The 23,341-nt window shown below is 56.3% G+C and overlaps 1 protein-coding gene across 3 annotated transcripts; it reads left to right on the top strand.

Moving 5' to 3' along the window:
• Window positions 1-1,441: 1,441 nt before the first annotated feature.
• Window positions 1,442-22,750, top strand: MERTK (MER proto-oncogene, tyrosine kinase). 3 transcript variants are annotated; one of them, XM_087776561.1, is made up of 19 exons: window positions 1,442-1,574; window positions 5,136-5,499; window positions 5,791-5,891; window positions 6,137-6,310; window positions 7,974-8,060; window positions 8,747-8,862; window positions 11,372-11,555; window positions 11,855-12,006; window positions 15,116-15,266; window positions 15,620-15,773; window positions 17,181-17,266; window positions 17,382-17,477; window positions 17,786-17,866; window positions 18,182-18,274; window positions 18,417-18,535; window positions 19,493-19,602; window positions 19,797-19,956; window positions 20,347-20,483; window positions 22,192-22,750. In XM_087776561.1, the coding sequence occupies exons 1-19, from the start codon at window positions 1,505-1,507 to the stop codon at window positions 22,661-22,663; spliced, it is 2,907 nt and encodes a 968-aa protein (XP_087632687.1). In that variant the 5' UTR covers window positions 1,442-1,504; the 3' UTR covers window positions 22,664-22,750. The 3 variants fall into 3 exon arrangements, with proteins under 3 accessions (XP_087632687.1, XP_087632688.1, XP_087632686.1); XM_087776562.1 differs by having other exon boundaries at window positions 15,113-15,266; window positions 15,653-15,773; XM_087776560.1 differs by having other exon boundaries at window positions 15,113-15,266.
• Window positions 22,751-23,341: the final 591 nt, after the last annotated feature.

The following is a 23,341-nucleotide window of genomic DNA, read 5'->3' as shown; positions in this document are numbered from 1 at the left end:
CGGTCTCCTCCTACTCCCCGAGTGACGTTGGACGCATGGGGAATGGACTCAAAACCTGGAGAAAAAGCAACGCTGCTGGAGCTGCACGGAAGGCGCTGGCTCTTAGGCACGGCTGAAGATGCTCAGGCTTCTTGCGGCAGCTTTCAGTACATTTTTCTTCTCCCCTTTAATCTGGGCCTCCAGCGACACGCGCCCTTCCTTAGCTGCTGATCGCTTCAAGATGTGCGAAGCTGGTCTGGAGCGAGAGGCGGCGAGGGGGAAATTCAATAATTCAATCCCTGTCACCGGGGCCTGAGAACATGCAGTGAATAAGCAGCTTTGCAAGTCAAAGAAGTCTGGGAGTGATTTATTCTTTTTTCACTGAACTTAAGGCATTTTTTTTCTTCCCAGTTGGAAAAGATTTCCAACTGGATTTCGTATGTTTCTTTTCTTTCTAAGAGCCTGAGAAGCGCGCTGCCCTTCCCAGCTCTCGTAAATTACGCACAAACAGAAACGAGCAGCTTCAACGCAGAGCTGCCCTCTTGCCCCGTCTCTGTTTCCCCGGTGCGCCGATCCTTACCTAGTGCTAATCGGACAAAATTTACGTCTCTTTTCCTAACTTCAAGGCTTTGGGAAGACTACAGTGGGTTGCTGGACAAAAAGTTACACTTGTGTCATAGTTTCAGAGAATTTTATGTGCAGGGAGCGGAATGGTTGCAGCAGAGAAATACACCGAGTCACGTCGAGTCAAACTGGCAGCCGGTTCCCCAAATCCCAGTCCCTTCCCATCTGCAGCGGAGGAAGCGCCGGTGGCCTCGGTACGGCCGGGTCTCAAACCTCTGCAAGCGCGGCCAGCGCTTGGGACAGGTGCTGAGTACCCAGAAACTCCGTTGTTTCCGTCCCGTGCCATCAGGAGACGTGCTCTGCTTCACTCCTTACATTAAACGGCTCGCGTTGGACATGGCTTTCCCATGGGTCTTCCTCCTTTCCTCACCGTTTTGCCTCTGCCCGCTCCTGTCCCGCTGTTCGGGTCCGGGCCAGGGAGGAGCGGTGCTTTCAGCCCACCCTGCCCTTCCTCGCCCGCAGCCCGGGCTCCTCTCTTGGGTGCCCCAGGCAGCGGCGATGTCCCCCCTTCTCGGCGCGGGGCTCTGCAGGAAGGGGAGGCTGGCAGGAGAGGAGCTGGTCCTCAGAACACCCCAAAATAAATGCCCGGAGGTACGTCCCGTCCCCGGGCGCGCAGAAATTGTCCGTCCGTGTTGCACCGACAGACCGGCTCTTCTCCTCAGCGGCACCCATCGCACCCGGCACCTTACCGGGGCCCAGCCGGGGCACCTTTCCCACCTGCGGGCCCGGCCAGCGGGGCGGGACCGGAGCCCTGGAGCGCGGGGCCGCCCACGGGAGGCGGGACGGGGACGGGACCGGGCCGGGGCCGGGGCCGGGCGGGGCGGGGCGGCCGGCGGGGCCGAGGCGCGGCGGAGCGGGAGCGGGAGCGGGAGCGGGAGCGGAGCGGAGACGGCGGCGGGCGATGGGCGGCGGGCGATGGGCGCTGCTCTGGGCGCTGCTGGCGGCCCTGCGCCCGCCCCGCGGCGGGGCCGGTGAGTCCGCGGGGAGCCCCGGCTGGGGCCGTCGGGGGGCCGGCGAGGGGCGTTCGTCCCGGCCGCGGGGAGCATTTTATCTGCGGTCGGTGCTTGGTGTCACCCTGCCAGCGGCCGGGGTGTTGCATGGGCACCCCGCTGCCCCCCGCACCCCTCTGCTGCTCGCTGGAGCTCAGCAAAGCTGAGAGCCCGGGGGGGAGCTCAGCAAAGCTGAGAGCCCGGGGGGGAGCTCAGCAAAGCTGAGAGCCCGGGGGGGAGCTCAGCAAAGCTGAAACCCGGGGGGGAGCTCAGCAAAGCTGAGAGCCCGGGGGGAGCTCAGCAGGGATTTCGGTGTGGGTCTCTAGCAGCAGCACATCCCCGCCAGCCCCGGGGAGAGCGGGTTTTGCTGTCCTGGGACACAGCTCTGCTCGTGTCCCAGCACTCCGCTGTGTGATGATGTGCCTCTGCTTGCTGGGGACACCGCGACAGGCAGGGACCAACAGCTGTGACCGATGAGCGGGTTTGGGATTTATCCCGTTAGCCAGCTGCGTACTGGTGCTGGGAAAAATCACCGGGAAACGCTGCGGTTTGTGGCACAGGGATGCACTTTGCAGCGCTGTCGGTCTGCTGGCTTTTCAGCTCCACGTGCTTAGCTACCTGCAAAAAGAAACGCAAAGAGGCAAAAGTAGGTTTTGGACTTCAAGTTCGCCGTCGTCAGGGCTGCCCGACGTTTGGTCGCAGGCCGTGAGCTGCTGGGGGTTTGTAGCCCGTGCCCAGGGTGCTGGGGGTCCCGCAGTCGGTGTGCAGAGGGGGGCTAGCAGGGGAGGCAGCAACGGGAGGGTTTGCTTTTGGGGCAGGGTGGAGGGAAAAGCCTTGACTCTGTAACAGCGGGAATCTGCAGCGAGGGGAACTCGCTGTGGATTTAACCGGGAATCCTGGACCGGTTTATAAAAAAGGTGTTCGAACCCCATGAGCCTCTTTGCAAGTCATTCCCTGGGGGACATTCGCTTCGGCCAGCTCCTCGGGGTGGGGAGGGAGGAACCCCCGCAGGCAGGGGCTCTCCGTTCCTCCTGCCCTGTCCGGGTGCGAAGATGCACTCGGCAAGCGCCTGAGCAGAAAGCTGTTGTCAGCAGGTGAATTACTTCCAGTAATGGGAAATCCAGGGCTGGGGATGCAGGGAGCTCTTTGGCAGACCGGGCTGGTTTCTGACACCGTCCTTGCTGGGACCGCAGCAGAACGATGCGCTGTTTCAGGCATTTTTGCTGTGATCCCAGGTGTTTCCAGAGAGCAGCAGCGTGCTTGCAAGTGGATTGATTTCCACGCCAGCTTTTCCCTCAGGCCGAGCTGTGGTAAGCGAGGGGAGCTGCTCCAGTGTGGCAGGCACCCACGCAGGCACGCCGGCTTTCAGCTCCTCGGCTCTCGCGTGGGCTTGTGGAGCCAGCCTAAGCAAATCCCTCTGGACACAGGTAAGGGGTGTCCTGCCACACAGGGCAAATCCCTTCGAAGATGCTGTGAAGATACCCACATCCCAAAGAGCTGGGGATGGAAGGGGTACGCAAGGGCAGCATTAGATATGAGAAATTCCTGTTGTCGCATGAGTCAGAGAGGAAAGTGTTTCATTCCTGGGCCAGCAAACACCTCTTTCCACTTAATCAGTATAGAAAATGAGGCTAAGGTCCTCTTTGCTCTTTGCCTTTTAACTTGAGGCAGCCTCAGGGTGAGCTGCGGGTGAGCAGAAATCACCCCGGACCAGGCAGAGCGCTTGCCAAGGGCCGGGACCGCAGGCACACAGCCGTGTCCTCCCCGGCCAGAGCTGAAAAGCTCCGAAACGCAGTATAAAACCAGCTGTTTGAGGGTGGATTGTGCCAGGCAGCGAGCGGCTCCAGCCCGGGCATCCTCCGGGAAGAGCAAGGGAGGGAAGGGGATTTGGGGTCGCTCGCTTGTTTGCGTTTGGCAAATCTTGTTGGAGCTGCCTGGCTGTTTGCGAGCTGGTGACCCGGCCCGCGAGTAAATGGCAGTCGGCTGCGTTTTGCAGCAGTCACATGGCCTTTGTTTGTGTTGGGATGGCAAAGCTTAGGAAGCAGGTTGGAAAAGCTTAGGGTCTTTTTTTTTTTTTTTTTTTTTTTTTTCTCTCTGAAAGGGAAACCCATTGTTTTGTGTGAGAGCCAGGGAGAGCCTCGCGCTTTTCTCTGCACCGCCAGAGCCGGCAGAACTTAAAAACCCTTCTCAGATTTCTGTCTAGAAGTAACATTTCTCGGGGGTTAAAAATAGTGAGCAGTTTAGCAAAGGGCTATATCCAGCCTCAAAATTAGGTTGTGTTTCTTGGCTCTCAGGAAAGCGCACTAGGCTCATGCCCCATTACTCACAATAGTAATGACGTAGCTTTAAAAACTTGTTGTTTGATGTTTGAGGACTAAGACCTGCCTCAAAACAAGCTCAGCTGAACTCCGGCTAAATAAAAAGGTTGTGCTTTCTACCTGCGGTGTTATCTTTTAAATTGTGAATAGGTTTGGTTTTTTTTTTTTTTTTGGAAGAGGCAAATTAGTTTAGCTGAAATGCCTGTCTGGCATGCCGCCTTTGCTTGCTGAAAGCAGCAGGGGAGATTTACCGCTCCGCTTGGGATTTCTGCATGCCTGGGAAAGCCTCAGGAAGCTCAGAAACGCTCTAGTAAAAGCATCTACTTGTGGTATATTCTCTAGATCTTATCTCTTAAAAAATATACAGTTTTGTTTGGCGGGAATTGCTTTATATGGAGCTGCTCTTCGTCTTGTTCGTGGCTGGGGTGGGAAGTGCTGGGAGGGAGGGGGAGAACACCGTTACAGGACTGGGTATGTTAAGTGGTTTGTAGATGGGGACACGAAGCCCTCAGAAAGACCTGGTAAATAGCCTTCCCTTGGGAAAAACGTCTGGGAAGAGACCCTGGGAGGACAACACTAAACAGCAGGCAGCTCCTCCACGCTGACTGAAGGCATTTCTTCATCTGCCTGCAGCTGGTTTCCCGAGAAAAGCAGCTTGGTGGAGGCACTCAGCTTAGCAAAAGCGGTTGTGGTTGACTCAGAGAGCATCTCCCTCCTTCAGAGCAGCTCACCCTGTCCTGGGAAGGGAGCAGCGTCACCAGCAAAGAGCCTAAAATCAGAGAAGTCCCCACCGGGGTCTCTTGCTCCGCCCCAGCTGAAAGTGCTTGAGATGAGGCCCCCGAAAGGGGTTTAGTAAAGTCCCAAATTCCTCCTGCCCAGGGATCCTTTTATATTCCAGTCCCGAGGGTGCGATGCAGCAGAAATAGCTCCTGCCTCTCCCCTGACGAAACAGAAGCGGCCGAGCACTTTCTTTAGCCTGGGCTGCTCCAGTTTGTTTTAAAAAGGGTTTTTTTGGAGGTGCTGCTTGTACATAGTCGGTCTTGGGGCATCCCCCAACTCCATCTTTCCTCCTTGGGGCTCTTATGAGAGGTCTCCTACAGATTTTGAATTTGTCAGGCATCTGGAAATGAACTGCCTTTAATTATTCATGGAAGCGGTGGGGCTTTGCAGGGTTTTGGAAGGGGGCACTTGCTGGCTGGTGGTAAACCGAGGTCCTTTCTTGCAGATGATGCTGGCCGAAATCAAGATCCAAGGCCGTACCTGTTGGCAGAGTCCCACCGCCCCGAGCGAAGCGTGGCCACCATTGGTCACTGGCCTCACCAGAGCACAGAGCAGTCCCGGGAGGAGCCCTCAGCCAGCTTTCTAGGACAGATTAAGTTTAACCCCACGGTGCGACACATTGTGATTAATGAGCACAAGGATGTCACGTTTAATTGCTCCATCAAAGTACCTCAGCTGCTGCTCAGGCCCGACGCCCCGGGCATTTCCTTGTGGAAGGATGGGAGGGAGCTGCACGTGCTGGACCACATTGCCACCAGCCACTTTGAGATCTCTGATGAGGAGGAGGTGGTGATGACCTCCACCTTCAGGTAACTGGTGCCGTCCTTCCTGGAGGGATGCTCTGAGCATTGGCTCCCAGGGAGAGATGGGAGGCCAGGTGGCTAGCAGGAGCTTGGGACTGGGACTAGGACGGTCAGACGCTCCCTAGCCCCCAAAGCCTGGCTTTGCAAGCCCACCTTCTGCTTGATGTGTGCTGTGGGGTGGTTGGGACTGATTGTATCCCACCCCCAGGCTGGCAGTATTGCCGTGTCCTGCGGGAGCTGTGTGCGGGGCCAGGCTTCCCGCCAGAGCCCTGACATGGTCTCCGTTCTCTTTGGCAGGATCCGTGCCGCCCAGCGCTCGGATAACGGCTCCTACGTCTGTAAACTCAACATCTCTGGCACGGAGGTGGTGTCAGATCCCATCTCGGTGCAGCTGGAAGGTGAGCTGGAGGAGGGCTAGGGCAGACGTGCCGGAGGTGTGGAGCGTTGTGCCTGGGCTGAGTGACAGCCCCGGGGACCGGGATCTGGGACCTGCGAGCTGTCCTCCAGAAACAAGGAGTCCTGGATGGGAAGGGGCTTGTTGCTGGGGCTGGGCACAGCCCCGGGCAGTACAGTTTGGGGTTGTTGATGGGGCTGTGTTTCCAAGCTCTCTGAATCTCTTGCTTCTCTGCTTGTGTCCGTGCAGGGCTCCCACACTTCATTCGTCAGCCCGAGAAGCTGAATGTCACCAAGAACACTCCCTTCAACCTCACGTGCCAAGCCGTGGGCCCACCGGAGCCTGTGGAGATCTACTGGTTTCGCAACAATGTCCAAGTCAATGAGAAGCCCCACATCTCCCTGTCGGTCCTGATGGTGCCAGGTGAGCCACATGGCATCCGTGCCACGGCCAGCTGGACACCTCTGTGCGGCTGCCAGGAAGGGCAGGGTGGGAAGACGTCCTGTGCCGTTTTGCAGCCTGTCCCCTTGGCCTCGTGCCTCCTGTTAGGCAGGGGCTGTGTTCCCGTGCGCTGTCACGAGACCGTCGCAGCCTGCTTCGTCCTCGTGTGGCACTGTGCACTGCTGACGCTTGGCTGGGAAGCTCCGTGCAGATACATCTCCCAGGAGGTTTGGCATAAAACACAGCCGTCAAGCTGTGTACAGTGGGACACGGGGGTCCAGCTTTGCAAAAGAGGAACCACAGAGGTACCGGTTTGCAAAAATGAGTCCCAGCCTGTTACTGCTCCATCCTCAGCGCTGGGAGCACAGCTCTGCCCAGCACCATCCATACCGCTTGTTGGGCAGCCTTGGGGACCACTCGGCCAGGGGCGATCTGGGGGCAGGAACCCCCATCCAACCCCCTCTGGCTGCTGCCAGAAACTTCTTCCTCGGAAGAGGCGGGACACTCAAACCACTCTTCCCTAAGCAAGAAGCAGATTTTTCCTCTAGCCTGTGGCCATGCCAACAAGTACACTGCTGCTCCTATGGGCTGCTTCTTTACTGGTGGTCCCCTCTTAGCGTCTCTGGAAGACCTTCTGCAGCGTGTCTCCATGCCAGCCTGGTGGAACACAGGGAGAAAAGTCCTTCATGTAGCATAAAACCCATCGTGGTTTTGTTGCAGAGGCAAAAGAGAGGAGGGATTTCTTGATTTGCTCATAAGGAGAAGGCAACTAGCTAATAAGCAACCAGACTATAGCTGACCCGTCTTGGCGTCCAAAGGCAGGCTGTAAAAGGCAGTGAAAGCCGGAAGAAGTGACTCATTCCTCTTGGATGTTCTTGCATCCAGCTGGCACATGCTAGCTCGGGTCATTTGAACAGTCTCCCTCCTGGCCCAGGAGCCTAGGTCGCACTGGAAGGCACCGCTGCCGGTGTGAGCGAACGCTCGGCATGCCCGGTGCACCGTGGCGAGCCCTTCGCCTTGCGGCAGCAGCGAGCAACGTGCCCAGGAGGGACAGGCCTGCGCTTCCCGTGAAGACGAAAATCCCGAGCGCCGTTGCTGCCCGGGGTCATCTCACACAGGCCATGCCAACACCCCAGGGGGAACAAGCAGCTGTCCGCGCTCGGGTATTTCCAGTGGCCCCCAAAAACAGTCGTTCTCCGTTATCAGCTGGGAGATTTGAGCAATCTTCGAAAAGCAATAAGTCATCTGATTCAAGCCGTGGTGGTGGGCTCTTCTGCTTTCTGCCTTTCCCTTTTTGAATGCAAAACAAGTGCTTACTCAGGAGGTTGTGCAACGGCATGCCGTAGAAATGTACCGTCCTGCCCGCTGTGCCGTGTCTCGCGCTGACAGCACGCTTGTGCTCGCGGCGTGGAAGGTGGGTGAGCTGGATGGCGGAGGTCACCCCCGGGCAGCCAGCGCAGAAACGCCGCGAGGGGAAGCGATGAGTGCAAAACAAAAAGTCTTTTGTGCTGCTGGAAAAAAAAAATAAAGCAACAGTGCAAGAAAGGAAGCCGCAAGGGTTTTCTGTGAGCAGCAGGTGGAGAATTGGTGTGATTGGGCATTTTGTGCAGGCCCAATGAACAGGTCCTTGTTTTTCCCCCTGCAGGTCTTAATGAAACGGCGCTGTTCAGCTGCGAGGCTCACAACAGTAAAGGGCTGACCGCGTCCAACCCGGGGCAGGTCAACGTGAAAGGTAAGCGGCAACACGATGCTTGCTTTACCTGTTGACTACCGGTGTCCAAGCAGGAGCCATCCTGATCTCCACCCTTCCCAGCAGCCATTCTACGTGAGCTGAGGGAGATGTTTTTAGGACTCCCATACTTATTTTTCCTTGTTTTAAACCTATATTTAAAATCAAGCGGGATGCGCGTAGTAGCATGGTCACCCGGTTTGGTTCTGTCATGGCAGTATCGCTGCCGTGGGAGGAAGCACCAAAAAGCACATTTGAAAGCAGAACTGTCAGCCCCGGAGCAGGTTTCGGAAGGGCTGTATCACTCTTTTCCTTCCTTCACAACCAGGGCGGTACTCGCAATTTTCCATAGGAAATGGTGGAAATTCTTGACATTCCTGACCAGAGCCACTCCAGCGATGTGAGGAAAGCGTTCCCCAAAATATGTCATTGCCTCTAAGCAGCCCAGAGAGCTCACAAATATAGAACATGGTCAAAACAGTCCTGCAAATGACTTTTTTCTGCTTCCCTGTCCAGTGGTCTGAAACATCCGCGGTACACTGATGGAGGATGCCACTGCGGCTGTAGCCAGGGCAGTACCTGGGGTTCATGTACAGTCGGTCAGAGCCCCGGGAGCTGCCTGGGGGAAGCCAGATGTGCCACGTTTGTGCTTAGGCCTCCAGCTGACTGCCCTTGGCTTTTCCCTGCAGGAATACCATCCGCACCCGCCAGCGTGCATGTCCTCAACCAAACGGCTCACGGTATCGTGATATCCTGGGTGCCAGGCTTTGATGCGTTCTCTGCCTTGAACAGCTGCAGCATCCAGGTAAGCATCCATAATGACCCTTTGCGCCTGCAGCCTCCCCTCGCACGGATGCTCCGAGGCAGGTGGAAATCAGTGGTGTCTGGCATGAACCGCATGGATTCGACCAGACCGTTGGTTTGGGCAAATGGAGTTGGACTTTCCCAGCGGCGTTGAAAGGGGAAGCTGGCACGCTGTCCCACCCGCGCCCTGCGGTCCGGGTGGCTGGGAAGTTTGTGGTGGGGTGATGTTGAGGAGTCCAAGTTGAGCAGCGAGCAGAGTCCCCGGGCGCTGGGACCTGGGGCAGCCGGAGCACTGCTGAGGAGGCTCGGGAGGAGCTGCTGGAGGCTAGCTTGGTGGTGTCCGCTCACAAAGAGCGGCTTTGCTCTGCCCACTGCGAGGGGGGAAGGTCGGTGGAAGGGGTCCCAAAGAGGAGCCGACGCAGGGAGTGTGATGCAGGCTTTTGGTTGAGGGAGGGCAGAAAGAAGGGGCGATGGGAAGAGGTGAGTCGCCTGCCTGGAAGAGCCCATCTGGGCTTGCGCCTGTGAAGCGTGCAGGAGCGAGCCGTCAGAACCTCTCCCCTCAGGCGAGACAGTCGGGTTGTCATGTCTCTCTACGGAGAGATGCCCAGAACCGCTCCAAGTAGCTCTTCAGGAGACTTTGCAGGCCTTGAGTTCCTGCAGGCACATGCTTGTCCCTACTTTTACCTCCTGGTCAAACACTTCCCAACCAAGCAGCCTTCCCGCTGGGGTCTGGAGGTTTCTCTTGACTTTCCACTCCTTGCAAGTACTGGGAAGGAGCTGAGGTGTTGCCTGTCTCCTGGACAAGTCCGGGAATGCCGTCTCCATGGGTACAGCCCTGCAAGTATTTTCCACCTGCTCTATCTGTTTGATGTTGCTGGGTTTCACAGTTCGAGCCCACTGCTTGCTCTCTTGTGGATATGTTTTTTTATGCTGGCTAATCTGTACTCCGGCTGAGATAACACATGGGGAGAGGCGGTGTTTGAAGCCAGGTAAAAGTGAAAGGAGTTTCAGGGAGGAAAGGTACCAGAGCTAAAATTAGCACTGCATCCACTGCTGCCTTCCAGCTGGAGCTTGGGAAGTGGGGTGGAGAGCCAAGGAATTTCCTATGACTTAACGTTCACGGTCTGTCATTAGGAAATAGCCTTTGAAACTGGAAAACAAGACAAGATTTCTGGCAAAAACACAGCTGTGACTAAGCCTTTTTGCTCCTGTCCCCTTTGATAATCCCCTCGGTCGGGTAGCCTGGCCCACCGACCAAGTGACTCATTTCTGAGCACACTGGTGCTGAAAAGGGAAGCTGCTGCTGTCACACCTGCCAAGTTCAAACTGTTTAAGTTTGCAAAAAGCCTGATTTTTTAAAAAAAATTCATTAATTTGATGGCCTCTCTCCAGAAGACAAGTTGAGGATCGAGATGGCTGAGCTGGGCTCGATACTCAGGAGAACAGCCAGTCCCCAGGGGCGCTTTCAGGAGCAGCTTGCACGTTCATCTGATCGCTGCTTGCACGTTCATCTGATCGCTGCTCGCCTCCCTCAAAGCATCCAGTGACGGCTTGGGGACCTTCTCAGCTTTATGAGGCTGAAGGCTATTCTCTTCCATTGCGGCTGGAAAATACTGCTGGTGTTGATGCTGAGACCGTCCTGAGCATCCTGGGCTACCCAGGGGGGTACGCTTGTTGCTTAAGCAGCAGGGCAGGTCTCCTGCCACCCCAAAACCACGCACAGAGGCTTTTGAGAGGGGTGTATGACTTTCTGCTTGTGGTTCACACTGAACCACGTCCTGTGGGTTGCCTTCTGAGTTAACTGCCGTGCTTGCGCTGGCATCCCTCGCTCTTCCCTCTTCCCTCCCACCATCCCGGCCCCACTCTCGTGGTGCTTCCCACGCAATGAGACACGTTCTGGAGAGCTGCAAGGGCTGTGTGGGCAGCTACACGGGTGCTGAACAGCTAGCCCTTCGGGGAGAGAGCAGTTTCTCTTTGTGTAAAAAGCGTGGCTTGTTTTTAGTACGTTGAATTCATCCCTGTTTCTAAATGTAATGATGGAGTCTGACGAGGTCTGTGATTAGTCCCGCAACATCTGATGGCGATAAGTCCTGCGGTCTAATGATGTGTTGCACGAGAAAGGACTTTGTTTGTTTGGGACTCGCTGCCTGGTAATGTTGTTGGGTGCTTCTTTTGCTCCACGCCACAGGAACGAGAAAAATCATCCCTCCCTCCTCCTTCCCGCGGTGATGGCGATTTCACGCATCTCTGCCATGTCCCCACCGCAACTCTTTCTTCTCCGCGTGCGTTGGGGCCCTCGCCCTGGGCCCCGCGAATGGCCTGCCGTCAGTTTTCCGCTCGGCAGAGACGATCCAGCGTGCAGGAACGAGGCCCTGCCAGTGTTGGGGTGGAAGGCAGGGAGGGAGGCAGTGCTCCGAATCCTGTTTACAGATGTAAAATTCCTGCCGCACGTCTCACCCTGCAGGTTGTTGCTGACTAATCCCTGTTTGTGAACTGATTTTTCAATGAAGGTTAAGGAAGCTGTTCCACAAAGCAACGTCTCACTTCTGCTCTTCAACACCTCGGTGCCTCCCCACGTGTATCACATCCAGCAGCTGGGGCCCATGGCGGACTATAATATCCGCGTTTCCTGCAGGAATGAAGTCGGCTGGTCGCCGTTTAGCCCCTGGATAACCGCCAGCACCACTGAGGGAGGTAGGAAATGAATAGCAAAGACTGAGGAGGCTTTCCCTGCCTTGGTCGTGCAGCTGTGCTCTGTGCAGGACTCTGTGGATGAGATGCTGGTCATGGCTGCTTACGGGGTGGGACATCTTGGCTCTGTTCGTTGGGGAAAGGAAATTTACCCACGGGCGGTCACCTGGTGGAAAGATTAAAGGCTGTAGGAAATACTGTGTGCTTTCTGGTTGAGCTACAGCTCATTTTCCATGAGCCTACCATGTCCCTGCACCCATCCACCCGGCTCCCCTCACCTTCTTTCTCTTTGATTCCTGCAGCTCCAACCACTCCCCCACTGAACGTCACGGTATCATTCAATGAATCCAGCTCCTCCCTGGAGATCCGATGGGTGAAGCCGCCCCTGGGGAGGATCCACGGGGAGCTGCAGGGCTATCACATCTGGTACAGGTGGCAGAACTCCAAGGGGTTGGTAAGTCACCAGGGAAACAGGGAAGAATGGCTAAAGCCTAGAAAAAATCCCAGCAGGCATCAAGCAGGGATGTCCAGTTTGGTCTTGGTGCTTCCATATATTCTTTCTGAGCTTATTTGTCTGCTGTCTTGTGCTTTCATCTGGGCTTTTTTAATACAAGTGGTCTCTCTCGCGCGTGTTTATGTCACTCGCGGTAATGCCCTAAGTCAATAATATTGGGAAGAAGCAGTTCTGCTTGAAGGAAACAAGAGGTTTGCTACCACAGCTCCTGTTCTCTAACATAGGAGTGCGATGCTCTTCCCGGTGTTGACAGGCTTTGGTATGGCCTTCGGAGTGGCAGTCAAGGCTTGGCAGCACCTCTTGGCGCTTTCAGCAATGGAGTCAATCGCAAGGTGTTTGGGAGAATGTGTTCCTTGGGTTTTGAGTCTTTCCTTACTCGGATGGGATTTATTCTGTGCATTAATTCATCTGCCAACCCTTGGCACAGAGTTTCATAGCTCAAGGAACGTTTTGGGGCCGGGGGCCTGTCCGTGAGCATATGAAGTCGTCTGGCACAACCTTGCTTGCCTTTCCCAGGGTTTGGGAAGTAGCCTTCAGGAATTTGCTAAGGCGAGGTTGGCCTGACCTCTGGGGCAGTCCTGGCTCGTCTCAGCTACTGGGCAAAAGAGCATCCCATCCCGGCTCTGCCCACGGTCGGGGAGCCTCTGGATAATTGCGCAGATGTATCCAGCTGTCGCCTCTGCGCTGGGGTTTGCTCTTCCTCTGTCCCAGGCTGAAAGCACAGAGAGGCACTGACGGCCTGAACCCGGTGTGGAAAAAGTGACTCACCCCCTATTTTTTGTAGGATGCTGCGTTTTCTGTTCTCCTTTTGCGCCTCTGAAAAAGAGTATGTATAGATCCAGACCGAATGAAGTCAGGGAAACAATATTATGGTCTTGTGACTAGCACGGAAAAAAAAAATGCTGACATATGTGTCGTCTCTCAAGCGGAAAGCAAAAAGCAGGGCTTGCCCTTTAAGCCCTGGGAGACTATCTTTTCTTGTTATTTTTTATCAGTTTCCCCAGTCAAATACTTATGGGGTGAAATTTCTGCCTGGGTTCCTGGGAAATAACTGTTCTTATTAACACTGTCTTTCAGGAGGCTCAAAAAACCCCACTGGTGGGGAGTGAGCTCAGGTGGGAGGTCGCTGTGCAAGACCTTGGCTCTTTGCAGACCGAAAGAAGCAATTGCGTTTGTTGCTGATTTGTTTCCTCAGCCTCCGGGTTTTATGGAAGGCAAAACCGCCTGTCAGAGCCAGCCAAGGGCAGGGACCAGCACGTCTTTTTATAAGGGCTGTCGCGGAATTAAGAGGCAGGGGAACGGCTCGAGCCTGTGCCGTAACCTTTCTGCAGAGCACCGTGGGCTGGTGCGGTGCCCGCTTCTCCCGCGCACCCCCGAGGGTCTCCTGAGCCGCTGATGGGCAGAGTCTGAAGCACAAGAGCAACGTGTTCGCTGTCGACTGGAGCTCTGATTTCTCAGAGAGAAAGTCTCTGAGTTTTGGCCCTGGACAGGCTGAATATGAAATGCCTCAAAATAACCACCGGTTTAACAATCAAGGCGGGGGGGTCCTGTATTTCTGTGTCAGCAGGGCCACCTGCAGGCCTCCTCTTCTCCACGACCAGCTCGAAAACGATTTTGAAAACTTCAAAAAAGTTGTTTTGTTTTATTTTTAAACCAGCAGTTCTTGTTTGAGCCAAGGCTGCTGGAGCTGGGACGTGAAGAAATTCCTCAACTACCGCAACGCTCATAAAAACCCCTTCACTCTGGCAGTTGTGTCCTGCCAGAACGGCTGTCCGCTTTGCCAGTGTGCTCATGCTCTCCACGGTCTGGTTGATAGCAGTTGGGCTCTGTCCTCAGATGACACAGCGGAGCCGTCTGCGATATGAAAGGATCCCGGTGCATTTTTAGGCTGGCGGTAGGGAGAGGATCTTGTGTGCATCTCTGCCGTAGGATGCCGTGAATGCGAGGCGGAGGAAAGCAGGAGCAGAGGCAGCAGCCGGTGTCAGCCGCTGCCCGATGGCACAGAGGCGCTGCTGGGGCTGGGGAGTGTTTCACATCCATTTCTGTGGCTTTTTCATGACTCTGAACAGAAACCGGCTCCCTCTGAGCAGCTCCGATTTTCTCCTCTTTGCCGACCGATCCCCCTCAGCTGCTGCTTTTGCTCAGCTGCGTGACATTCAGCCAGGGTACGGAGCCGGGCTGTGCCGGCCGCAGCAGCCTGCCAGATGTTTTGGACGCCAGTGGGCAGCTGTTTTGCAGCTGCACGTCAGCGGAGAGCAGCAGCGGCACTTTCTCGGCTGAAGAAGACCAGGAAATGACAGGGAATTTGCAGGGAAAGACTCACTTGTGTTTTTACTGAGGAAAAAGGTCTGTGCCATGGGGCACGCTGACTCCTGCCATGTTACCAGGCAAAGAAACACGCCCTTAAAACTGGAAATATTATTAGCTTAACACAAAACCACAGTCAGAAAATATCTGCCCTAAGATCTACTTTCTGTGGCCAGGCACTTGAACAATCAAACCAGGAGCACCGCGGCTGAAAGCGGTCAGAGACGCCCTGCGAAGGAGCGGCGGCGGCGAGCGCCGAGGCTCTGCGGGTGCCGAGGCTGGCGGGGCTGCCCAGCACGAGCCACGGGCATCCCTGGCCGGCAACGAAAGAGGGGTGCGAGCCCCCACTGGGCAAGCCGACCGCAATGAAGGCTGGAGCTCAAAATCCATGTTACCGCCAGTGCATGAAATGCCTTTTCCCCTTCCTTGTGAGATTGCTTTCCTGCCTCTTTTCTGGCTCGGGTCCCGCTGCTGTTGACAAGCAAAGAGCGACAGCAGCACGAGGTTTGAATGGGAAACGCTGCTCAGCCCCTCTCCAGATCCCATCCGGCTCCTGCAGGCAGGGCTATTATCCTCCGTAAATAGCTTGGTGCTGCGTTTCCTCTGGGCTTGTGAAAGCAAAGCAACGTGGAAGTTTGACAAGGGGACAATTCTCAATAAATCTCCCTGTTTCCCTCCTGCTGTAGGGACAGGCCGCTGTCTCCCCCAGCCCAGGCTTTTCTTCCCTTCCTCTCTCCAGCAGAATGTCTCCGCTGAAGCCCGGCAGAACGCCAGCGTGGCCGTCCTGCCCGTGGTGGCCACCAACGCCACCTGCTCCGTCCGTGTGGCTGCCGTCACCAAGGGGGGAGTGGGACCTTTCAGCAGCCCGGTGGAGGTCTTCATCCCTGGCAGCGGTAAGGAGATGCCCGGCCCTGCCCGCACGGCATGGGTGCAGGGGAGGAGGATGGGGAAGCACGCAGGGCGTGCTTTCCTTGCCCGGCCATGGCCTTTTGGCATGCCTCCATCCTCCTTCGGACGCTTGCCCCGTCGGCCAGGCTATCGGCCTAGAATCTGAGATCTTCAGCGCGCTTTGGTAGCCAGGAGAGGCTTGCTCTCCATGTGCAGCCTCGGTCCTCATGCCCTCTTCTCCCATGTAACTCTTTGGGCTTTACTGGGTTTGGTTTCAGCCCCTGGGAAATCCTTCCCCAGCCCCTGGGTGCTGCAGGCTGACTCCTTCACCGGCTCCATTAATGGGGTATTTTCTTAGGATTAATAACCTCAGCCCCCTCTTCGACCTCAGCCTCCGGGAACACGGACTCCTTTATCGTAGCCCTGGGCTTTATCTGCGGGACGATTGCCGTCGGGCTGGTCCTCTGCTTGTCTGTGGTCATCCACAAAAGATGCGTGGAAACAAAATATGGGTAAGCCGAAGGGAAAACAGCGTGCAGAGGTGCCCCGAGCCGGGCAGGTCGCAGGGGTGTGGGGCACGGGCAGGCAGGGCGGGGGGCCAGCAGCCCACGCTGGGCATGGCGACAAGACTTTTGCCTCCAGTGCTGATGTCATCCCCACAAATGGCATTTTTTTATGCCCGTGGTAAGGGACTGAGTGTATTTTTACTGCAGTGACGGTACTTCCCCTCCCTTCCTTAGCCCAGCAGTTCACCTTTCACTCCCTATTCCTATTTTTAAAGGGAAGTAAACTTGTGCAACTGGGTATGGGAGGGTGGCCTCGGCGTTCTGACGCAGGGGTGAGAGAGCAGAGATGTATAATGTCCTGTGGCCTAGAGAAACCCCTCCTGCCTCCTCACACGCCAAATATATCTTGCTCCAATGGGTAAGCGTGGCAGCAGCCCCACCGGGCAGAGAGACTGCCGCTGGGCTGCGTAAGTGCTGTTTTAATGATGTGGACAAAGGGCTGTTTTCTGCTACAGTAAGCCAAAGCTACTCACTCACCCTTGTGACTTTCTAAGTGGCATTTAACGGCCCCGTGCTACTGGTTTCGTTAAACAATTGTGGTGCTAGCAGCTCTTATAAATGCTGTCACTTGGGTGTCCACTGCCAAACTGGAAATGTGATATAATTAACTCCTTTGGAAGAGCATCATTTCGGTAAGGGAATTTATTGAACTGGTGAAGGAATCCCACCTACTCGCATCTTCCATAGCATCCTCCCCATCCCAGTTTGGAAACTGGTAGTATGTAAGGATCCCTTTCCTGACTGGGGTAGCGTTGATGCTCTTCCCTTGCGATGCAAGCTCCCTGGGAGCTCTTGAGCATCCGCTGTGGTTTTGTTTCCCGGAGCTGGACCTTTGCACGGCCCCGTACCAGAGGGGTGGCACGGCATCTCCCAGCAGCATGCCCATCACCACTGTTTTGGGGCCATGGTGTGAAGCTTCCCTTAGTTTCTTTTTGGCTAACGGCTGGGGGTTGCTTGTGCTAACGGCGAGCATTCACAGGCTGGAGTTGTGCAGCAGGCAGGAGAAGGGATCGCTTTAGCAGGTGGTAGATCTGGGCACCATATTCTGACCGGTACAGACCGCTCTCTGAGTAGGAAATGAGTATCCCATTTCCTCCCCGAAAAAACCTTTGTGACTCACTCCTTGACAGATCAGCCTTGTTTATCAAGCGGCTGTTTTGCTCAGACGTTGTAAGCAATGGCATTGATCCAGTAAGAAGGAAATGAAAAAGATGAGCACGAATGTGCCTGTTTCCTCCTTTACTACCAATAGCCCCGGTAGCGCTGTGGTCGCCTGCCCCTGCAGCGGCGGTTCCTTCACCGGAGGAGAAGCAGCCGCACGTGGCCCAGCAGGGTCTCTTTCTGTCCCGCCAGGAACGCTTTCAGCAGGAACGACTTGGAGCTGGCAGTGAACTACACGGCCAAGAAGTCCTACTGCCGGAGAGCCATTGAACTTACACGTAAGTATATATATATATATTTTTATCCCTCCGCAAGGAGCTTGACGGGGATATGGCAGCAGAGAGATGTCTGCAGGTTGGAGGTGACCTGAGCGTCTCTTCCCCTCTCCTGCAGTGGGCAGCCTGGGCGTCAGCAGCGAGCTCCAGCAGAAGCTGCAGGACGTTGTCGTGGACAGAAACGCCCTCAGCCTGGGGAAGGTCCTGGGAGAGGGTGAGTGCTGGGGCTGGAGAGCTGGGGATGGACGTACGGGGCAGGGGCTGCCGCTGTTGCCTGCATCGTCCCCCAGCTCCAGGCCCAGGGGATGTGGGGGAGATGGTGGGTCAAGATGACCAAGTGCCAGGACCCCTGCGTTCATCTCTTCCTTCTGCCACTGGTGACACACAAGCCTTCCCCCCCGTAGACTTTTGGGGACGTGGTGTCCGTCTTAGAGCATTTCACGTCTTCGAGGACATAGTGGTGTCCTGAAAGGTGGTGCTTCGGGCTGCGGATAAAGCGCTTGCTTCTTTCCCATGGTGCAGGGGAGTTTGGGTCAGTGATGGAGGGGCATCTCAGCCAGCCCGAAGGCACCCCGCAGAAGGTGGCTGTGAAGACCATGAAGCGTAAGTCATCACCCCGGCCTCGCAGAACCTGATGTTGTTTGTCCGAGCGGGTGCCAGCGCTGCTGTACCCATCTGCGGCGGTGCTCTCTCTGCATCCTGGCACCGTTTTGTAGGGATGCTGGCTGCTCTGCCGCGGCTCCTGCTGCCAGTCGGGAAGGGGCACTCATATCAGCCAGCCAAGGATAGCAGAGACATCCCGGTGGTCCTTTCCCCCTGACCCGCGCAGGAGCTGTGCTGTGAAGGGAGATGGCAGCAGTGATTTGGGGTGTTAAAGCTTTGGGGTTTTAAACCTCCTCCTTTTTCTCTCCTTCCCAGTGGACAACTTTTCCCAAAGGGAGATAGAAGAGTTCCTCAGCGAAGCAGCGTGCATGAAGGACTTTGACCATCCCAATGTCATCAGGCTCCTAGGTATGGGCTGTCACTGCCCGCCCTCCGGCTGGGATTTGGGCTGGGGAGGCAGGCTGAGGAGCGCTCGGGTCCCGCGCAGGTGTCTGCGGGGGAGCGTGGTGCCTTTGCCCACGGGGCTCTGCAACCTGTCTGTGTTTTCCAGGCGTGTGCATCGAGCTGAGCTCCCAGCAGGTCCCCAAGCCCATGGTGATTCTCCCGTTCATGAAATACGGCGACCTGCACAGCTTTCTGCTTCGCTCGCGGCTGGAGATGGCTCCCCAGGTAACGAGCGCGGGGAGCAGAGGGCCCTGTGTTTGCCAGGAGTAAGGTGGGACCGTGCCTCTTTTGGGGACAAACCTGCCTTTGTTTTTTCCAAGAACAACAAGAGGACTCGGTTGTAGTCCTGCTTCCTGCCTTTGTCAGGTGGCAGCGGTGGGATCCAGCTCCACAAAAGCCTGTGGGATTCTCGCCTTCCCTTCTCCAGGCTGAATAAGCCCAGTTATTTCAGCTTCTCCTTGTACACCATCTCCTCCAGCCTCATCTTAGTGGTCTCCTCTGGGCTTGCTCCAACATGTCTTTCTCCTACTGAGGAGCCTGAAATGGGACGCAGCACCCAGATGTGGCCTCACCGGTGCCAAATTAAGGGGAAAAATAGTTTCTTTTGACCTGCTGGCTGCTCTCTTGCAGCCTGCTACAAGGTTGGCCTTTGGCACAAGGCGCGCTGCCGAACCGCGGTCGGCTCGCTCTACACCAGCGGCCTTTTCTGCAGAGCTGCTTTCTAGCCAAAAATATGCGATCCGAAGGCAGCCAGTGGGAAAGGCCGCAAGGAAGCAATGTCTAGCTGCAGGCTGCGCTCCAGAGACGTGGAAGGAGGAGGCGGCATGGGAGGGGTACCCACTGCTACAGCAGACCACAGTGAGATGTGGCTTGCCGGGATGGGCTCTTCTGGCCGGCGGCACAGCCTGGCAGCCAGTGCTTGGGGTTGTTTCTGAAACAACTGTCCCTGCATCTGCAGCTCCTGCAGGCTTGTGAATCGATAAATCTTACAATCTGGGGGCGTCAGCCCAACGGGGATGAGAGAGGCCGCAGCAGCTGCTGCTTTGGGCTCCTGGTGCTCTCCAGGGCCAGTGAGACGACTAGGATGTCAGCCAGCAGCCCTGGACAGGGAAGCCTTTCAGGTCAAACCAAACGTGCTTCCCAAAGGGCTTGCGCTGTCTAACCCACACCTTCCCTTCCCAGTTTGTGCCCCTGCAGACGCTGGTGAAGTTCATGGTCGATATCGCCCTGGGGATGGAGTACCTGAGCAGTCGGCAATTTCTCCACAGGGATTTGGCGGCTCGAAACTGCATGTGAGTTTGTTTTCCTCTGCTTCGTCCTGGATAGATGAACACCAGTGGAAGCCCTGTGGTTTTACAGCACAACTTGGCTTCCTTCAATGAAACCTCCCTCAGTCTCCAGGGAAAGGAGCTCAGCCTCCGGTTTCTGCTTCAGAATTTGGCACGTCCAACTTTTCTATCTTGTCATCCCTGTTTCCGCCTGACAGGTTACGGGACGACATGACGGTGTGCGTGGCAGACTTCGGTTTGTCGAAGAAGATTTACAGCGGCGATTACTACCGTCAGGGCCGAATAGCAAAAATGCCGGTGAAGTGGATTGCCATCGAGTCCCTGGCTGACCGCATCTACACCACCAAGAGCGATGTGGTAGGTCCACGTGGCTGGGCAGCCGGGCAGCAGGAGGGGAGAGCAGGGGACCGCTCCCCGGGTTGAGTCGTCCACCCTTGCCGCGCTTGGTTACGGCTGTTCTCGTATCCTGGAACTGCAGAGCCAGAGGAGCGGGAGGCCGTCAGTAACGGGACGCGCTGACCTTTTGCTGCCTGCCCAGCATCCTGGCATAGGTTTGTTGAGTGGGCCGCTCGCCTCCTCTGTGGCGTTGCTTATTATTTCCAATTTTGGGGAGGGCAGGACTGGAGCGACAACTTTAGCATTGTGCGAGGGCCCAGTGGACGCTGGGCAGTGACCTTTCCCCATGAAAAGACTCATTCATTCCCCCTGGAAATGTCCTTTCAGCGTGCTTTCCCTTTGTCCTCGCAGTGGGCATTTGGCGTTACCATGTGGGAGATAGCGACCCGCGGGATGACGCCCTACCCAGGAGTGCAGAACCATGAGATCTACGAGTACCTCTTCCATGGGCAGCGCCTGAAGAAGCCCGAGGACTGCTTGGATGAGCTGTGAGTATCGTAACCCCGCTCCTGGGCTGTAGCGCGGCCCCGTTGCTCCCTGTCTGCCAGCGGATAACCTGCGCACCGCTTGCCCTTAGCCGAGGCGGTTTCTGTAGGGTGCTGCTCTTTGTGCTTTGTGGCGCTCAGTCACTGATGTCCTTTCTTTAAGGACACAACAACTACTTGCGCTGTGGATTTGTGGCTTAGCACTAAATTTGGCCCAAAGCCTGCAAAGCTGTGCATCACAGCGCAATCAAAGGCCGTTCCAGCGTGCCCGTGCTGCCCACCTGCTGCAAACCTGCCTCTCCAAGTGCAGTAAGATGGGTCCGTACCGGAGAGGGTCCGTACCTTCCGCCTCACCCCCTCCATTTCTCCCACAGCCCCCAGAAACAGCACTTATTAAAGACTAGATTTAAAAAAAAAAAAAAAAAAGGCAAGGATTTAACGTTTTCTGCCTTGTGGGGCTGACAGGCAGGGAGCTTACAAGAACGCACATGCAGGTTAGCTCTCAGAGGAAAGCTGGCCAGAATAATGGGGTGGGTCAAATTTTGAATGAAAGTGTCACATAAATGAAAACTTCAAACCCTTTAATATTTGCATAATCTCCCGAGTTTTGACGTGCCTGATAAAAGCCAAATCCCAGAGGAGCATGTTACCCAGGGAGGTAAAAGCATCTTCTGAACTCCAGGCAAACGGGCCCTCGGAAATCCCAGCCACTGTCCCAGGAGGAAGCGCTGCGTCGGCAGGGCTGGCACGGAGGGCCCAGGAGCCCGGCTGTTGGCAGCCGGCGGCCTGGGGAGGGTGGCAAGTGCCGAGGTCACCTCGCTGGCCCTGCGGGGACAGGAGCAGTGCCCTCTGCAGTTTGTGGTGGAGGAATCAGGCTTTTTAGTCTTTTATTTATTTTTTTTTTTAAGATAGTACGGTTTAGCCTGAAGGTCTTGGCTGCTGATGCTCTTCTCTGCCCCACAAAACTCCCTCTAGTTACTCAGGGCCCTTCAGTGCCTAAAATCTGTGAATCTGGAAAGGGAAAACGTGGAAACCTCAAAACTTTGCATTTCTGAGCAGCTCAGCAAGGGTTTTTCTCCCGAGTTTTCTTCCTGAGTTTTTCTCCAGTGCTGTTACAGCTGAAAATGTTTAACCCCCCCATGGCCAAGAGCTGCAAATACAAAAATGGTTAAAGCTAGCGAAGCTGCTTGGAGTCACCCAACGGTTCCTACACGGCCCCTCTCCCACGCCTGGCCCTGAAGGAAGCGGCAAAGGAACCTTTGATCGGATCCAGCCTGCCAGAGGGCCGAGGAGCCGGCGTGTGCCCGGCAGCGAGGTGCTTGCAGGGAGGCACCGGGAGTTCCCAGCGTGCCCTGACACTCAGCCTGGGAACCCGCACCTGCGGGAAGGACGGGAGAAGGACCCGGAGTCCCGGGAGCAGAACTGGGATGTTCCCGGGGGACCGATCCCAGGGCTGCAGCTGGCTGCCTCTGCCCGACCCTCGGGGAGCGCTAGGTGCTGGAAGAGACTTCTAACAGCAGCTTGGGCTGATAAATCCCTGCCGTTGGGCAAACAGCCTAAGCAGAGGGAGTTGGTTTGGCTTCGTCTTCATTCAAAGCAGCTCAGGGCTTGCCCCGTTTGGAGAGAAGCAGGGAATGAGCCTCCGTACCTCCTGTAGCCCAGCACGTGGCAGCATCTGCCCTGGTAACCACGCTCCTCTCCCCATTTCCAGGTATGAAATAATGTCTGCGTGCTGGAGAGCCGACCCCGCCGCCCGCCCGACGTTCTCAGAGCTAAAGGTCCATCTGGAGAAGCTGCTGGAAAACCTGCCCACCGTCAGGGGAGCCGGAGACGTCATCTACATCAACACCAGCCTGCCCGAGGAGAGCCCTGACTCCACTCAGGATTCGGGCTTCCCCCAAGCGGACTCTGATTTGGACTCCGGGGACGTTGCCGAGCCCTGCTCCCCCGGAGCGGAGCCGGCGCTGGTGGCTGTGGATGTCCACCACAATGAACGATGGGGGACGAGGTACGTCCTGGAGGAGCAGCTCGGCGGCCCCGTGGAGGAGGCCTACGTCCCGCTGCTGCCCGAGGAGGCGGCCGGCAAGGGCTCGGCATGGACCCAGGCCAGCACCTTGCCCGCCGGCGGCTCACTCGCGCCGGGGCTGCCGCACGCCGTGGAGGACTCTGGAGTGCTGCTGTGAAAGGGGGAGCCTGCGCAGAGCGGGGTGTAAATAGGCTCAGAAAAGGACAGAGAGGGTATATTTTAATAAAGTCGTCTGTTTCCTTTCTTCCCGCATGATTTCCATGGCTGAGCCTGGCTCTTCCCGGGGGCTCTTTCCTGGGCTGAAGCCATGGGTTTGTAATTAAAAGCTGTAACTAGTTTTTCTGCACTGGGAAGCTTTGGTATTTGAGCTCCCCACAGCTCACAGGTAAGGGGCAGCCCCTGACCCCCCCAGGGTACCAGAGCGTGGCCAGGGGGACGGTGCCGAGGTGTGGGGGCACACGGTGGGCACCAGCGAGCTCCCCTCTGCCGCCCCGCCTGGGCTCGGCTTCCCGCTGTCCTGGCTGCACCGGCACCCAACGGCGAGGGTGCAGCCAGCCTTGCGTGGGCTTTTTTTCCCCCTTTTTCACTTATTGTTGTGGCTTTTGTGATGGGCAGGCCCTGCTACACAGCCCGCTGAGGGGTTTCATGCTGTGAGGCATCTCCATCGAAAACTGCAAGCGGAGCCCAAACAGGAACAGCGGGTGCTTCAAAATCCCCTTTCTCCCAGACAGCAGGTTTCCGTCTGTCCCGGCCGAGCGCCAAGAAAACCATCGGTCCTGTTGCAGCGATGGCGAAACAGGAGCCTGTAAGGGGGTCCCGGGAGGGATGGAGCCCC

The sequence above is a fragment of the Nipponia nippon genome, unplaced genomic scaffold, assembly GCF_047370975.1.
Source record: "Nipponia nippon isolate SJK-2023a ecotype South Korea unplaced genomic scaffold, ASM4737097v1 scaffold_4, whole genome shotgun sequence".
Taxonomy (NCBI): Eukaryota; Metazoa; Chordata; class Aves; order Pelecaniformes; family Threskiornithidae; genus Nipponia; species Nipponia nippon.
Note: the sequence above shows the minus strand (reverse complement) of the source record. Positions and strands in the feature narration are given on the sequence as shown.

Coding starts and splice junctions, on each gene's coding strand:
- MERTK (XM_087776560.1), top strand. CDS start 1,505: ATGGGCGGCGGGCGATGGGCGCTGCTCTGGGCGCTGCTGGCGGCCCTG. Junction 18,275..18,416: donor CAATGTCATCAGGCTCCTAG/GTATGGGCTGTC, acceptor TGTGTTTTCCAG/GCGTGTGCATCGAGCTGAGC. Junction 20,484..22,191: donor GAGGACTGCTTGGATGAGCT/GTGAGTATCGTA, acceptor CCCCATTTCCAG/GTATGAAATAATGTCTGCGT.